General features: G+C 44.2%; 1 protein-coding gene across 7 annotated transcripts in view; it reads left to right on the top strand.

Moving 5' to 3' along the window:
* LOC129864126 (regulator of G-protein signaling 3-like) overlaps positions 1-18,612 on the top strand; it is a 271,563-nt gene that overhangs the window by 166,800 nt on the left and 86,151 nt on the right. The window contains exon 1 of one of the 7 annotated variants that reach the window (XM_055936758.1): positions 14,432-14,585. The exons of 5 other annotated variants lie outside the window; for them this stretch is intronic. In XM_055936758.1, the coding sequence (XP_055792733.1) occupies positions 14,571-14,585 (15 nt within the window). In that variant the 5' untranslated portion in view covers positions 14,432-14,570. Of the gene's footprint in view, positions 1-14,431; positions 14,586-17,953; positions 18,249-18,612 lie in introns of those variants that run through there. One more of the 7 variants, XM_055936759.1, reaches the window with a different exon arrangement.

Here is an 18,612-nt window from a genome sequence, read left to right as displayed (position 1 = left end):
TGGTTCCTAATAGATATGTTTAAGACTAAATTGTTACTACGTATTTCATTTTTGTTTTAAATACTATGTATTTTACTAGTAATTACTTAGTAATTAACAGACTGTAAAAGGAAAGGTTACATTGTTCGGGAACCTGATCCTACCTGTTCATTAGAGAAAAGGAAACTTGTATCTTGAACAACCCTTTATCAAAATAATCCATCCAACAGTACCTGTATGATCCATTGTTTCAGTAAGCTTTCATAATCTCTATCCTTATTTCTCCTGAGTGGAAGGTTTGAACAGACAGACAGACACTATGTCCTATATTATCCAGTTGTGGTCCTATTGCTTTCCAGCTTCATTATGTGTATGGCCTCCACACCTGCCATCCATTAGGGCTTTATTCTCCCAGCAACATGAAAGAGAGGGATGAGCTCGCACTCTTTTATCCCTCAATCAATCAATCAGGGAACACGCTTTTCTCTGTTTGTCCCTGGTTTTGTTTCCATCCTGTTGCCTATCCTTACATCCTCTCACTGTGTGTGTGTGTGTGCATGCTTGTGTGCGTGTGTGTGCGTGTTTGTGTCCGTGCGTGTGTGTGTGTGCAAGTGTGTGCACGTGCGTGCATGTGCTTGTTTTCGGGGGCAGCAGCTGTTTTTCTGGACTGACCCATTTACCACCTAGAGAGGATTGAGACATAGGACATGTCTTACAGGTTAGGTATGTGATGATTCTCTAACCAGAGAAGAAAGATGTGTGAGGGGTTGAGTGATGGAGTGATGGAGGTGAAACAGTCAGTCATATCTATGTGATGTTGTATAGGAGTAGGTCCAGAGAAGGGGGTTAATACCATATGAGTGGAATACCATATGAAGTTGCATCCCAAATGGCACCCTATTCCCTATATAGTGCACTACTTTTGACCGGGGACCAATGGGCCCTGGTCAAAACTAGTGCACTAAATAGGGAATAGGGTGCCATGTGTGAGTGATACAGAGTAATAATGGCAGTGTGACATGATGTGGCGTGTTGAGGATGAAATCAGTGACACAGTCTGAGGCCACCTCTGTGAAGTGATACAGATATAGTCCACAACAGACAGAGCAGAGGGGATATGTGTTGGGACTTATCCCATAGGGGATATCAGTTCACCGTGGTCACACTTTTGGCTGTGTGTGTGTGTGTGTGTGTGTGTGTGCGTGTGTGCGTGCGTGCGTGCACTGATTAGACTCATCAGACAGCAGAGATTAGTTTATGATAGTCACATTAGTACCCAGGTAGTGACAGCACACAGCCCAATTAGACAGTCCATGGCGTGGCTAGACAGTCAATACAAGCATGGTCTGGAAACAGACACACTGTTCTAAATAGAGCGTTATATGACAAACAGGGGTCCCCTATCCGTAAGAAACAGTGACATCCTCTTCTATTAAATATAGATTGTGCTATTGGACAATCTTTTCTTACACGATTACTGATGACTCATTAGTTTCTCTCATAAGTGCTATATCTGTCCAATATACTGTATGTGCGTGTCCTCTGTGCCCCAGGCATTCTAGCGTTCCTAACCTTTGACCTGTAGCCTTATAATTGGCGGAGTTGACGGTGTTCCCTGGCAGAGAGCCAGAGCACTATTGGGAGGGATGCTGTGCTGTGTTTTCCTCTTCCATGGTTTCCACCACTGGATGCCCAGATCCCATGCTAATTGGTGGGATAAGTCACAAATGGATGACTGGGTTTATAAAAAAGACAACACACACAGTCCTGACCCTGCACACAGTGTAAATAAGAATCCAATAGTTACAGTTAGAGACCATAAAAAATCAGAAGACCTAGGTCAATTGGACCAATCATCAATCTTGAAGTAATATACATTTATTGTATGGTGATTAGGTAAAATCATTGATTAGTCTGAACATTGCTCAATGCTTATGTTTGAATCTTTTTAGTTTATCCATTCCATTACTTGAGTGCAGCCCAAGGGTCATTTATTAATACATATTTAATCATGACAATATTAGTTCATTTTAATCACGATAATGTATTGGTTTCATTTGCGGTAAACTAGTGCAGTTTTGATTTGAGACACTTAGGGTAATGAATAGATATTTCATCATAATAAAGCTTTTGTAATTAAAAGAAAGCCTAAATACGCCTTAATATGGCTTAAAGTCTTAATATGGCTGTTGTGGTCTATGCCTTTGTGGCCTCTTAAGATACTTTTACAGTATGGTATAAATGAGAGGTTTTCAGGTAGGTCAGACCATGCATTATGTGTGCGTATGCACGTGGTTGTGTGTGTCCCTTGTGTTGTTACATTTAGAGGTCAAAGGGTTCAAAGCAACCTCTGGGTAATTGGGCTGCGCCAGGAAAAAGTACACTCTTCGTATGACTCATAGATAGAAGGTTGACATGGGATGACAAGGCTTCTCTCTTGCAGTTGTCAAATCTGAACCGTGAGTGTTTCGCCACTTTTACTGTACAATTAGGAATCAGGGTTGTGTGTTTTGTGTTTTGGATGACCTCTGTGGTAAAATCTCCCCCTCTGACAGAACCTGACTCAAATCCAAGACCAGAACCAACGGCTCACAACGTGATTTTAAATAAACACAACTTTCAATTCATTACTAACTCAACACTAATAGCCCCAAATTAGTTTATGATTTCACGGCCGCCCTGATAAATACACAATCCCTCTCAGCTTGACTTGCTGGTGGAAAACATTTTGTATGCTGTTTTGTATGCTGCTCCAAAGCGGCAGTGTAGTCAAAAGTGTGATTTTCATGTGTCGTATAGGCCTATATACAGTGCATTCGAAAAGTTCAGACCCCTTGACCTTTTCCACATTTTGTTACATTACAGCCTTATTCTAAAATGGATTAAATAAGTTTTTTCCCTCATCATTCTACAAACAATACCCCATAATCACAAAGTGAAAACAGGTTTTTAGACTTTTTTGCAAATGTACAGTACCAGTCAAAAGTTTGGACATACCTACTCATTCAAGGGTTTTTATTTATTTTTGCTATTTTCTACATTGTAGAATAATAGTGAAGGCATCAAAACTATGAAATAACACATGGAATAATGTACTAACCAAAAAAGTGTTATACAATCAAAATATATTGGACATGATTTGGAAAGGCACACACGTGTCAATATAAGGTCCCACAGTTGATAGTGCATGTCAGAGCAAAAACCAAGCCATGAGGTTGAAGGAATTGTCCGTAGAGCTTCGAGATGGGTGTCATGTTGTGACTATCATTAATGTGCTTGACTGTTATTTTATCAAATCAATTAAGTTGAATTATTACGATGATTAAATTAATCATGTATCAATTAACTCATTAGTAATCTTGTAGCACCACAGGAAAAGTGTTTTATTTGACAAGTTACTATCTTCCAACTAAACTCTAAAGATATAAATATCTCTTACATTATCATTCTGAATGTCGCAATATACAATTTGTCTTAATTATTTGTTTACTAACTAAATAATCACACAGAAATATATAAACACACAAACAGGATAGATTACACATTGATTCCGACATAATGCAATGAAAAGTCTCTTGTGGACTAACTCAATATGATGGCTTGAAAAGGCAGGGGCACGTAAGAAAGAGCGGGAGAAGAAGAGACAAAGGACTTAATCTATCGGAAATACAGTTGAATAATACGCTCATCGTAAATATGGATATTTAGCACCCCAGCAACCGCTCATTCGGATTTAGAAATGCAAAGTACATATTTACGATTGTATGTCTTTTTCGTCTCGCTTTGTTGAAATCACTCGATCAGTCTGTGGAGAGTAGTTCATCAGAAGTCTCTGATTGTGTCCCCCAGAAGTCACAATGTCTTTGTAGCTGTAGCTTTCTGTCTCGGAGGGTCTGTTAGAACGGATCTTCCAGAGGAAGTGTTCGTTAGAATAGATCTTTCAAAGTACCACCGAGTGGTTCTCGTCGAGTTTACTAGACTAAAGTACGTAAACAGGTGCAGACTGAATGTTCCTGTGTAGTCTTCTTCTTCGAGTTTCAGAGTTTCTAACCATTTCAAACCTTTCAGCTCATGCTGTTGGTCACGCTGGTCTAATGTAGAGTGTAACCATTTTACACGTCCGGCTTACCATCCATTTACTTGTCTCTATTGTCTAACCTTTCATGACGTCCGGCTTATCCTCCGCCTACTGGTCTCTAGAGATTTAAATTCTTACCAATTCAACGTGCAGCCACCGCTCCACGTTTTTTTGGTCTGATGTGAATTTCGTCATGGGTCCTGGAAAAAGGGCGGTTCCATTACATTTTGCATAATGTCTGTGCTCACGTGGGCGTAGTTACTGACCGGATAAACTTTATATGAAAACACATTTTCTCATTTAGAAAGCTATGATCACATTTCATCTTCTCACAAATAGTTTCATATTTAATCATATAAGATCTACAACATTTAGATGTAAATCTGATAACTGGGAAATATACACATTCAGAGATACAGTTATGTTGTTCTACTGCCCTTAGTTACATCACAAATTAGTAACGAATTCGACATGATTGTTGTTTCAAGGCCCACCAACAATATACCACCTTATTTGTGTTAGGAATATTGGGTCATTCTCCACTTTTGGATGTCGTAGTTTTGGTGGGAGGAGTCTCCTTGTAACAAAAGGGTTCTTTCTCCTCAATCCTACAGAGCCCAAAGGCAGAGTTTCTGCAAGGTATTTCTGCAAGGTAGTTTCTGCAAGGTAACCGTCACAAAACTGACCAACTCCATCCCTCTCCCCCTCTGTTGGAGAGGGCTGTAGAGCGGACCCACTGTAACCTGATCCTTTGGATCCTCACAGGAGAGTCGTGACACAGGACTCATGCACTGTATTTCCACACTATGAGGTTGGAATAATACTGTGAAATTGTAAAAGTTCTGATAATACAGTGCTAGTGCAAGAGCTTGTTTGGCTGGGTAGGAATGTTGAACCGCCTGGTGACATCAGGTCTTGCTTGAGAAATTGCATTTAGCGAAGAAGCTACTTTTGTTTATTTTGGACCATTTCAACCCGTTGACAAGCGCTAACACACAGGCGTGATTATTCTACAGGGATCCCTGCAGTGAACACTCAAACCGGTGTGATTTGTGTAACAATCCTATTTTGGAACACTGAATGCATTCTGACATCAGAATCGGATGTAATGTACTTCATTGTTACCCAGAAATGATTTGATATTGAGATAAAAACAGCTGCATTGGACCATTAAGTACTTTAACAAAGACCTGGTGGAGCTTGACAGTAGCTGTTGCCAGTTGCACTGTAAGCTGAATTGGGTGAGAAAAAAAATATTTGGAAGGAAAGAAGGAGAAAGAAAGAGACAAAAAACTGAGAAAAACTGAAAAACAGAGAGAGCGAGAGAGAGAGAGAGAGAGAGAATTCCTCCTTAATCAATGTTGCGTTTGCCATGATGGCAGTAACAGTATTTCTCCTCTGATATGTGGAGGGTAAATCCTCTGCTGAAACACACTTTTACTGTATCCTGGAGAAAAGTAGATCTGAGGTAAAGTAAAACTGACTGCAAACGGCTCCTATATGCAGTAATTCACCCGGGTAATCGTCTTTTCCATTCCTCTGCATGGTCACGGCGCTCACGTTGACAATCCCCCCGTTTCGCTGGCACCCAGCGTCATTGAAGGCAGTTTTTTATTTTAGTTTGTTGATGAACTTTCTCCACTTGAGCCAGTAAATCCATCCAAGCCCCTTGTGAGAGACTGGGGGAGAGGACAAGAGCTGAATTGACTTTCAGTGTTTGGTTCGTTCAAAGTTAGAGCTTGCTGGACGAATTTTCTGGCTCCTGCTTTGTTTACGGTCTACATCGATTTTCACTTAATTTAAAGTAACTGCTGAGGTTGAAGACCAAATTGGTGTTTTGGCTACTGTTGTTGCATTGTGTGTTTGCCATGTGTCACATTGGTTGTAGTTCATTCAGTCATTCTAGGTATCGTTACTAAGACATTCCACATCACACACAAACAACACGCACACGCACACGCACACGCACGCACGCACGCACACACACACACACACCAAACACACACACACCACAGAACATACACATGCGACTGTGTGTGATCACTCTCCGGCAACGGACATTTTGAACCAGCGAACACAGAGCATTACACCCAACAAGCATCTGCTGCTCAACGAGCTGCTGTAGCTTGTCCGGTGGAGCAGAAACAGATAGCTAGACACCTGACGGTCTCCCAGTGGAACTAAGTGCTGGGCTACGCTACGGTTGTATAACGCAACACACAGGGGAGCCTCAGATAAGGCCTAGTCTTCACCTCGCAAGGAGAGGTCACATCTCTTTGTGGGAAAAGAGGAAGAACATCTACATTCCATTAGAATGTGTAAATCACAACTTTAGTCTCTGCACAGTCTGGTACACAACTCATTTTCACCCTTGCGATGGGGAAGAAAGGTGCTAAGTTACCTGTCTCTGACTCTCTGTCACACACATGCAAACAAACGCACACACTTACTTACTCGTACACACATGCAAACAAACGCACACACTTACTTACTCGTACACACATGCAAACAAACGCACACACTTACTTACTCGTACACACATGCACACATGCGCACACATACATCACACCCGCAAAAACACACACAAACACACATACACACACACAGTCTGTATAGGCAAAAATCTCTCTCAGTCTCACCTCAAAATCCGACGTTTGTCCACAAAGGTCACATTTTGAAGGTTAAGTTTATGTATTACTTCAGAATGGTTAAGGTACAGGGTTATGGTTTGGAATAGGGTTCAAACAAAATAATATAAAAACTAGTGCCTAGCACTGGGATTGAACATTTGACACCAACACTTCTTGATCCCTCCTCCATGGTACATACTGTCAGATCAGACAGGGTGTGAATCCCTTGTGTCTCCCATCTCAAACCCACGCAAAACGACACACACACACACACACACACACACACACACACACACACACACACACACACACACACACACACACACACACACACACACACACACACACACACACACACACACACACACACACACACACACACACACACACACACACACACACACACACACACCAGGGGTCCAGACTAACATTTTCCCCTGGAGGCACTAGTACTATTCACTTTTTTAGTCTCTGACTAAATGGTCGGAGACTGGAGCACTGCGCACACACACATTTTCTGTGTTATATATAGTGTCTTACCAGATTGTCAGAGCACTTGCTGTTTTTAGAGGTGGAGAAACCAGAAAATAACATTACAAGAGCTGCATATACACTATGACTATAATTTCCTTCAATCTCTTGGGTTTTTTAACTCTCCATAAGAAAGTCTATAAAATAATTAATTAAGCATTGCACATAGCTAGCTTCATGTACTGTACAGATGTAGGATCTTTGTTTGACCAGTTTGGCACAGCAGGAAAATAAAGCAGCAACAGGAAATGTGAATTATTATGTGGATTATAATTAATGGATATTTTTGTCGGGGTTGATACATTTTTCATAAGGGGAAATCAAGTCTAAAATCTCAAAGTGGAAATTACAAACTTCAGAAGTCTTTTTAAACGTCAAATATACCACACATTTTAAAATACATGTAGGGAAATTCTCCTGCATCAGGGTGATCAAATTAAGAACCTACATCTGCATGTATGTCCGTCCGTCTCTTTCTTTCACTCTTCTCTATTTTTCTCCCTCTCCCCTCTCTATTTCTCGCTATCCCTAATTACATCTCTGTGTTTCTCTCTATCCCGCTCTCTTTCAGTCTTTTGCCACCTCTCTTTATGACTCTTTATGATGTTTTGCCTGAGCAGACACTCGCTCCGCTCTGTGAACATCACTGACAGCAGGCTTCAAAGAAAGATCTATTTCTCTCTGCTTCCCCCTCTCATTTATTATTTCTTTCACCTCCTCCATCCCACTCATCCTATCTTTTCAAGGTTCTGTTTACCTGTCTCCATTAACTTCTGAATTGATCACAGTAATCTGGAAAAAGCACACACACATACACTCTCCCATCAATGTGTGAGTGTGTTTTGGGGAAAACAGCTAACTTCCTACAATTCTACACATTTTGCCATGAGGCTGTGAGAAAATGTTTAATGTGGTTGTTTTAAAGCTAATTTCCTGCAATTCTAAACACATTGCCACGGGGCAGTTGCCATTGGGGGGTTGGGAGCCCCCAAGGTGATATCCATCAGGTCCTAGGATCAATTCTTCAGGCAGGCTTTAAACTTTAATCATTTATCTTTGATGGATATTGTTTTGCTTTAATTCAGTTCAAAAAGCCCTGAACTATTTATAGCTTGTCCTGTTGTCATACTGTATAATGCACTGGCATACATGGACTACATGACCAAAGGTATGTGGACACCTGCTTGTCGAACATCTCATTCCAAAATTATGGGCATTAATATGGAGTTGGTCCACCCTTTCCTGCTATAACATCCTCCACTCTTCTGGGAAGGCTTTCCACTTGATGTTGGAACATTGCTGCGGGGACTTGCTTACATTCAGTTACAAGTGCATTAGTAAAGTTGGGTACTGAAGTTGGGCGATTAGACCTGGCTCGCAGTCGCCGTTCCAATTCGTCCCAAAGGTGTTCGATGGGGTAGAGGTCAGGGCACCGAACAATATTTCCCTTCACTGGAACTAAGGGGCCTAGCACAAACCATGAAAAACAGCCCCAGACGATTATTCCGCAGCCACCAAAATGTACAGTTGGCCCTATGCATTGGGGCAGGTAGCGTTCTCCTGGCATCCGCCAAACCCAGATTCGTCCTTTGAACTGTCAGATGGCGAAGCGTGATTCATCAATCTAGAGAACGTGTTTCCACTGATCCAGAGTCCAAAGGTGGCGAACTTCACACCACTCCAGCTGACTCATGGCATTGCGCATGTTGATCTTAGGCTTGTGTGTGCTCGGCCATGAAAACCCATCATGAAACTCCCGACGAACAGTTCTTGTGCTGACGTTGCTTCCAGAGACAGTTTGGATCTCGGTAGTGAGTGTTGCAACTGAGGACAGACAATTTTTACGTGCTACGTACCTCAGCACTCGGCAGTCCCCGTTCCGTGAGTTTGTGTGGCCTACCACTTCGTGGCTGAACCATTGTTGCACAAAGACGTTTCCACCTCACAATAACAGCACTTACAGTGGACCGGGGCAGCTCTAGCAGGGCAGAAACTTGACAAACTGACTTGTTGGAAAGGTGGAATCCTATGACGGTGCCACGTTGAAAGTCACTGAGCTCTTCAGTACTGGCCATTCTACTGCCAATGTTTGTCTATGGAGATTGCATGGCTGTGTGCTCGATTTTATACACCTGTCAGCAACGGGTGTGTCTGAAATAGCCGAATCCACACATTTGAAGGGTTGTCCACATACTTTTGTATATATAGTGTATATATCAAGGCTTTGTATAAAACTAATGGACAGGGTCTTAAGACGCCTTATTTTTCCCTCAGCCTAATTTCCTTATTTTAATTATTCACATTCTTGGGTTAGGATAATTAGACTTTCTCCTCAGAGGCCAAGCACACAGAGCTAAGGATAATCATTTATTTAAGGAACGTGAAGACATTGTATTAACACATAAAAGATATTTGACTTTGCTATGACATGGCTCTATGTGGAAAGTCTATGACAATGTGTATAATGGTCCACTCGTTCTATCTTAGACTTCATCTAAAAATGGCAATAAAAAATGGACAAATATGGAGTTCAGAGGTTTTCTTCTGACAGCGATGATACGTTGTGTTTTTATAATGCTATTGTCTAGACAGGGGAAGTCGTCTTCAGTGTTTGTGCAGGTAAACTACAGCTTGAGGGAATCCAATAGCCCTTTAACCCTGATCATTTTGAAGTCATGCGTGCTATTAACATATTAGATTAGCTGTACAAGAATGTGTATAGAGGAGGTGTAGATTAAAGTGGCATTTCACTGGGATAAGATGGGAGTAAAAGCAAGTGTGTATGTGTGTATTTTTTGTGTGTGTCTGTGTGCCGATATATGAGCCTCATTTGATTGTGTGTGGGTGTCCTCTACCTATGTGTGTGTCTTTCTGGTTGATAAGGTGTGGAAGCCAGGGCTCTTTTGTATCCCGGATCCCGCTCCTGTTTGATAGGCTTTGATTCACTGCTTTGATTCACGGCTGAGCTGAGGTCTAAAAATAGCTGGTGGGGCAAGAGGGAGGGAGGGAGGTAGAGGGACAGGACAGCACAGCATCATGGGTCTCCAGAGACACACCAACATATGGGTACAGCTCCCTTCTCCCTCCTTCCTTATCAACTCATGCACCTTTCTCTTTCTCCCTAATATCAACTCGGTGTCCTCTTTCTCCTACTGTTTTCTCTCTTTCTCTCTCACCTCCCGCCCCTCCTCCAAAACTCTTCCCCTTTTCTCATCACTACCTATCAACTCGCTTTTGTCCCTCCACCTATCAACTCGCTTCCGTCCCTCCACCTATCAACTCACTTCCGTTCCTCCACCTATCAACTCACTTCCGTTCCTCCACCTATCAACTCACTTCCGTTCCTCCACCTATCAACTCACTTCCGTCCCTCCACCTATCAACTCGCTTCCATCCCTCCACCTATCAACTCGCTTCCGTTCCTCCACCTATCAACTCGCTTCCGTCCCTCCACCTATCAACTCACTTCCGTTCCTCCACCTATCAACTCACTTCCATCCCTCCACCTATCAACTTGCTTCCATCCCTCCACCTATCAATTCGCTTCCATACCTCCACCTATCAACTGTCACTTCTCTCTGTCCTCTTTCTCCCTTCGTCATTCCCTAACCCCTCACTGCTCCCCTCCTTCCCTCTCTCCCCTTCCCCAGCACTAGTGTTGCACGTTGGCACCCACATTATAACCACACAGAGAGATAGGCAGGACTGCACAACATCCAGACAGACAGAGAGAGAGAGAGAGCGGCAGGACTGCACAACATCCAGACAGAAAGAGAGAGAGAGATAGGCAGGACTGCACAACATCCAGACAGAAAGAGAGAGAGAGAGAGGCAAGACTGCACAACATCCAGACAGAAAGAGAGAGAGAGAGAGAGGCAGGACTGCACAACATCCAGACAGAAAGAGAGAGAGAGAGTGAGGCAGGACTGCACAACATCCAGACAGACAGAGAGAGAGAGAGAGAGGCAGGACTGCACAACATCCAGACAGAAAGAGAGAGAGAGAGAGGCAGGACTGCACAACATCCAGACAGACAGAGAGAGAGAGAGAGAGGCAGGACTGCACAACATCCAGACAGAAAGAGAGAGAGAGAGAGGCAGGACTGCACAACATCCAGACAGAAAGAGAGAGAGAGAGAGGCAGGACTGCACAACATCCAGACAGACAGAGAGAGAGAGAGAGGCAGGACTGTACAACATCCAGACAGAAAGAGAGATAGGCAGGACTGTACAACATCCAGACAGACAGAGAGAGAGAGAGAGAGGCAGGACTGCACAACATCCAGACAGACAGAGAGAGAGAGAGAGAGGCAGGACTGCACAACATCCAGACAGAAAGAGAGAGAGAGAGAGGCAGGACTGCACAACATCCAGACAGAAAGAGAGAGAGAGAGAGGCAGGACTGCACAACATCCAGACAGACAGAGAGAGAGAGAGAGGCAGGACTGTACAACATCCAGACAGAAAGAGAGAGAGAGAGAGGCAGGACTGCACAACATCCAGACAGAAAGAGAGAGAGAGAGAGGCAGGACTGCACAACATCCAGACAGAAAGAGAGAGAGAGAGAGGCAGGACTGCACAACATCCAGACAGAAAGAGAGAGAGAGAGAGGCAGGACTGCACAACATCCAGACAGAAAGAGAGAGAGAGAGAGGCAGGACTGCACAACATCCAGACAGAAAGAGAGAGAGAGAGAGGCAGGACTGCACAACATCCAGACAGACAGAGAGAGAGAGAGAGGCAGGACTGTACAACATCCAGACAGAAAGAGAGATAGGCAGGACTGCACTACATCCAGACAGACAGAGAGAGAGAGAGAGAGGCAGGACTGCACAACATCCAGACAGACAGAGAGAGAGAGAGAGAGGCAGGACTGCACAACATCCAGACAGAAAGAGAGAGAGAGAGAGGCAGGACTGCACAACATCCAGACAGAAAGAGAGAGAGAGAGAGGCAGGACTGCACAACATCCAGACAGACAGAGAGAGAGAGAGAGGCAGGACTGTACAACATCCAGACAGACAGAGAGAGAGAGAGAGGCAGGACTGTACAACATCCAGACAGAAAGAGAGATAGGCAGGACTGCACAACATCCAGACAGACAGAGAGAGAGAGAGAGAGGCAGGACTGCACAACATCCAGACAGACAGAGAGAGAGAGAGAGAGGCAGGACTGCACAACATCCAGACAGAAAGAGAGAGAGAGAGAGGCAGGACTGCACAACATCCAGACAGAAAGAGAGAGAGAGAGAGGCAGGACTGCACAACATCCAGACAGACAGAGAGAGAGAGAGAGGCAGGACTGTACAACATCCAGACAGAAAGAGAGATAGGCAGGACTGTACAACATCCAGATAGAAAGAGAGAGAGAGAGAGGCAGGACTGCACAACATCTAGACAGACAGAGAGAGAGAGAGAGAGAGAGAGGCAGGACTGCACAACATCCAGACAGAAAGAGAGAGAGAGAGAGAGAGAGGCAGGACTGCACAACATCCAGACAGAAAGAGAGAGAGAGGCAGGACTGCACAACATCCAGACAGAAAGAGAGAGAGAGAGAGAGAGAGAGAGAGAGGACTGCACAACATCCAGACAGAAAGAGAGAGAGAGAGTGAGGCAGGACTGCACAACATCCAGACAGAAAGAGAGAGAGAGTGAGGCAGGACAGCACAACATCCAGACAGAAAGAGAGAGAGTGAGGCAGGACTGCACAACATCCAGACAGAAAGAGAGAGAGAGAGAGTGAGGCAGGACAGCACAACATCCAGACAGAAAGAGAGAGAGAGAGTGAGGCAGGACTGCACAACATCCACACAGAAAGAGAGAGAGAGGCAGGACTGCACAACATCCAGACAGAAAGAGAGAGAGAGAGTGAGGCAGGACAGCACAACATCCAGACAGAAAGAGAGAGAGAGAGTGAGGCAGGACTGCACAACATCCAGACAGACAGAGAGAGAGAGAGGCAGGACTGCACAACATCCAGACAGAAAGAGAGAGAGAGAGTGAGGCAGGACTGCACAACATCCAGACAGAAAGAGAGAGAGAGAGTGAGGCAGGACAGCACAACATCCAGACAGAAAGAGAGAGAGAGAGTGAGGCAGGACTGCACAACATCCAGACAGAAAGAGAGAGAGAGGCAGGACTGCACAACATCCAGACAGAAAGAGAGAGAGAGAGTGAGGCAGGACTGCACAACATCCAGACAGAAAGAGAGAGAGAGGCAGGACTGCACAACATCCAGACAGAAAGAGAGAGAGAGAGAGAGGCAGGACTGCACAACATCCAGACAGAAAGAGAGAGAGAGAGGCAGGACTGCACAACATCCAGACAGAAAGAGAGAGAGAGAGAGAGGCAGGACTGCACAACATCCAGACAGAAAGAGAGAGAGAGAGAGAGGCAGGACTGCACAACATCCAGACAGAAAGAGAGAGAGAGAGGCAGGACTGCACAACATCCAGACAGACAGAGAGAGAGAGAGGCAGGACTGTACAACATCCAGACAGACAGAGAGAGAGAGAGGCAGGACTGCACAACATACAGACAGAAAGAGAGAGAGAGAGAGGCAGGACTGCACAACATCCAGACAGACAGAGAGAGAGAGAGGCAGGACTGCACAACATCCAGACAGAAAGAGAGAGAGAGAGGCAGGACTGCACAACATCCAGACAGAAAGAGAGAGAGAGAGGCAGGACTGCACAACATCCAGACAGAAAGAGAGAGAGAGAGGCAGGACTGTACAACATCCAGACAGACAGAGAGAGAGAGAGGCAGGACTGCACAACATCCAGACAGACAGAGAGAGAGAGAGAGAGAGGCAGGACTGCACAACATCCAGACAGAAAGAGAGAGAGAGAGAGGCAGGACTGCACAACATCCAGACAGAAAGAGAGAGAGAGAGGCAGGACTGCACAACATCCAGACAGACAGAGAGAGAGAGAGAGAGAGGCAGGACTGCACAACATCCAGACAGAAAGAGAGAGAGAGAGAGGCAGGACTGCACAACATCCAGACAGAAAGAGAGAGAGAGAGAGGCAGGACTGCACAACATCCAGACAGAAATAGAGAGAGAGTGAGGCAGGACTGCACAACATCCGGACAGAAAGAGATCGAGAGAGAGAGAGGCAGAGAAAAGGAGAAACATAGAGGCAGTGAGAGAAAAAGAGAAGGACAGACAGAAGAGAGAGCGACACACCACTAGTGTTTTTCACACCTGGATTTTCTGTCCTATTTAGCTACTGTTCTGTGCATGTGTGTGTGTGTTTTCCCGCACACCCTGCTCTGGCAGAACTCCTCTTAAACACAAACACAGGGATCCTCCTTGACCTCACACACACTCACACACACTCGGAGCATCCAGATGCCTGTCTCTAAGGTCAGGTACCGTACTCCTGCAGATCTGTGTTTTGGTAGCATTGGCGGAGATTATTGGTGTGTGTGGTGTGCGTGTGTTTGTAATGTGTGTGGGTGCGTGGCGCTCTGGAATATCTCTGCATTACATTCTTTCTGCATTTTTCAGCTACTAACGTATTCCTAATGCTTTTCTGATGCTTTCGGAACACTTCAGTTATGGTTCTCTAAATACTGTCATGGTACTCCATTAGTGTTTTCTCACTGTTTGATGTCATTTGAAATCAGATTGACCGAATGTTTCTTCAGTTTTGGTTTTATCGTTTCTGGTTTGGTTTGGTTTCATTGTAGGTCAGGAAAACTTTATACTGTGATCTCTAAAAGTATTAGCACAGTGACAAATGTTTTGGCTCTGTACTCCAGCACTTTGGATTTGAAGTGATACAATGACTATGAGGTTAAAGTGCAGACTGTCAGCATTAATTTGAAGGTATTTTCATCCACGTCAGTGGAACCGTTTAGCAACTATAGCACTTTTTGTACATAGTTCCCCCAATTTAGGGGACCAAAAGTATTGGGACAAATTCACTTATATGTGTATTAAAGTAGTAAAAAGTTACGTACATATTCATAGCTTGTAACTCTACAATTTTGTTGGATGCATTTGCTGTTTATTTTGGTTGTGTTTTAGAATATTTTGTGCCCAATAGAAATTTATGGTAAATAATTGATGAATAATGTGTCATTTTGGAGTCACTGTAATTCTAAATAAGAATAGAATATGTTTCTAAACACATCTACATTAATGTGGACGCTACCATGATTACGTATCATACTGAGTGAATCATGAATAATGATGAGGGAAAGTTACAGACGCACAAATATCATACCCCCCCCTAAAAATGCTAACCTCCCTTTTTATTGCAATGATGAGAGGTTAGCAAAAATGTTTTGTGGGGGGGGGTATAATATTTGTAGGTCTGTAACTTTCCCTCATCATTATTCATGATTCATTCATGATTATCCGTAAATGTAGTCTGAAAAGAGTTGCAAGATATGTCTTGTCACATGTAATAAATACGCTCCATGGGAACAGGAATATACTGCATCCTATAGTTCTTACAGTAGCCTCCAAAAGTTATGCAAACACACATACACAGACTAACGCACACACACCAACGGAAGTACTCACGCACACACACACGCAAACCCCATTTCGCTGGTCCCACTCACTGTCACAGTCCGGTTACGTCGGAGCTGAGAGCCCCTCCTGTCTCAATGTGCTCTGTCATCTGCAGCTGTTGAGATGAAAAGCACCTACTGTACGGAGAGACAGGAGAGAGGGAGATGTTCACTAAAGCACAGTTAAGTATAATTAGCAGTGAATAGACATCACGGGGGGGTTCCGATCAGCTGTTTTATTCTGTTGTTCCCTGTTATACTGGAAACAGATGGGCTATTTGGGGGGGGGGGGGGGGGTTTTAGCTGGAGGTGTCTGATGTTTCTGTTTTTACTCTATGACTTGTCTCATAGGAGAGAGAGAGATATATATGCTTCTTTCTCACTTGGCCCTGGTATCTCTGCTTCATCGCCTGCTTGTTCTCATGTCCATCTCATAGAAGTAATCACTGGGATGTGTGTATGGGCCTCTTAATGGTTGTCCAGGGATGGGCTGGGGGTGTTGTGCTCTAATGGGTGAACACACACTCACACCAGGCCCTCCAGGATTTCACAGGGATTTTTTGTGATTGTTGTGGGCTTGATTTTGATGCAGAAATCCTGACATTTTGCAAGGCAATATGTGATGATTATGTGACCGCTTTATCGCTTTGGTACTATTTTCACAAGTACAGTATGTGGTGAATTTAAAACTCTTAGTACAAAACTCCAAACTGGTAACACTTGTAATACAGCCAGTCTCACATTCAAAACCATTCATTGCGCATTACTTTTGTTTGTAGACATCTTTCTCCACACAACCATTGATCATTAGGGTTCTACATGGGGGGGGGTTCTCCTATGGGGACAGCCAAATAACCCTTTTAGGTTCTAGAAAGTACCTTTTTTGAATGTGAGTCTTATTCAGTACATTTTCAGGCGTGGTCTACCAACCAGTCCATCAGGCATGCCAGCTAAGATAGTTAGCTTGTCTAACTACTCTATCTTGATGGATAGCATGAAATGGCTTCTTGGTAGATAGTTATGAGGTTGGGAGATTGGGAACCTATCTAGGCTAGCTAAAGCCAACTCCATAAAATTGCTAGGTGGCTAGTAGTATTACAGAGAAAACAAAACAAAGCAATATATATATATATATATATATATATATATATATTTTATCCCATTTTCTCCCCAATTTTCGTGGTATCCAATCGCTAGTAATTACTACCTTGTCTCATCGCTACAACTCCCGTACGGGCTCGGGAGAGACGAAGGTCGAAAGCCATGCGTCCTCCGAAGCACAACCCAACCAGCCGTACTGCTTCTTAACACAACGCGCCTCCAACCCGGAAGCCAGCAGCACCAATGTGTCGGAGGAAACACCGTGTACCTGGCCCCCCTTGGTTGGCGCGCACTGCGCCCGGCCTGCCACAGGAGTCGCTGGAGCACAATGAGACAAGGATATCCCTACCGGCCAAACCCTCCCTACCCCGGACGACGCTATGCCAATTGTGCGTCGCCCCACGGACCTCCCGGTCGCTGCCGGCTGCGACAGAGCCTGGGCGCGAACCCAGAGACTCTGGTGGCGCAGTTAGCACTGCGATGCAGTGCCCTAGACCACTGCGCCACCCGGGAGGCCATATATATATATTTTTTAAACAGGATACATTTATAATAATAGTTGTGAAAATGTCCCACAAAATTGCACAAAAGCGATAAAAACCCCCAGTATGCTTTAAATGTGTGCTGATTGTTTGAAATTGTAAGCCCTCTTGTTGTACTGCGATGATGGCTAATGATATATTGCAATGATTTAACTGTGTTATGCAAAAATTGTGCAGTGAATGGTCAAATTTCCAAACCCTCGCATAGTATGTGGGGAATTCTTGATGTTGCTAAAAATGTTGCAATCGCAGAATCCTGGAGGGACTGATGCGCACACACACACACACACACACACACACACACACACACACACACACACACACACACACACACACACACACACACACACACACACACACACACACGCACGCACGCGCGCGCGCACGCACGCACGCACGCACGCACGCGCACACACACACGCGCACGCACGCACACACACACACACACTTATTCCTCTCTCCAGCTCTCTTGTCTTTCTTTATGTCCCCCCTCCCTCTTCTCTATTTCTTGTGTCTGCGCTGCTGGATGGGAGTCTCCCTACTAGTCCCCCAGCGCATTCTCTCCTTCTCTCCGTTCAGCTTGGCAACAGAGACGCAGTTCCTGCACTCTAACTCACACTGACGGACGCACACACCCATAGAACACACCACACACAAAAACACTCGTACACACTCACCCTGACACACACACACCCATACCACTGGCCATTTGACTGAGAGGAGACTGGGCCACTTTACCAGGGATATGAAGGAGGAGCGTCTGCCTCTGTTTATTGGACTATAACTGGGGATCTCTCACCACAGGCGAAATCTATAAAGATATACTATCTCCATAGTGAGAGACCTACCCACACACTCTATAGGTGAGTTTGTAGCTTTTAATAGATAGAGCAAATTGTGTATTTATAAGGTAGCCTAACGTTGAATGCATGGGTTTTTTTTTAATGGTTTTGTTGATGTTGCTGGTATTCTTTGTTTTAGGAAAATAGGAGGGTTTTTATTTTTGGTACTAAAGGAAATAATGCAAGAAAGAGAGGTGAGCAGAGAAAAGGAAATCAACGCAGGTTCTTGGTTTGTCACCTCAGGTTTGGATAACCTGCATTTTATTATCTACTTTTAGGAAGTTTGGTTTTGTCTTGTCCTCTCTTTTCTTGTGTTTCTTTTTTTTATGTCAGAATAATTTGCTAAAATACAGACATTTCAAATCAGCTCATATGTCGATAGATA

This window comes from Salvelinus fontinalis, chromosome 10, assembly GCF_029448725.1.
Source record: "Salvelinus fontinalis isolate EN_2023a chromosome 10, ASM2944872v1, whole genome shotgun sequence".
In the NCBI taxonomy this organism is placed as follows: Eukaryota; Metazoa; Chordata; class Actinopteri; order Salmoniformes; family Salmonidae; genus Salvelinus; species Salvelinus fontinalis.
Note: the sequence above shows the minus strand (reverse complement) of the source record. Positions and strands in the feature narration are given on the sequence as shown.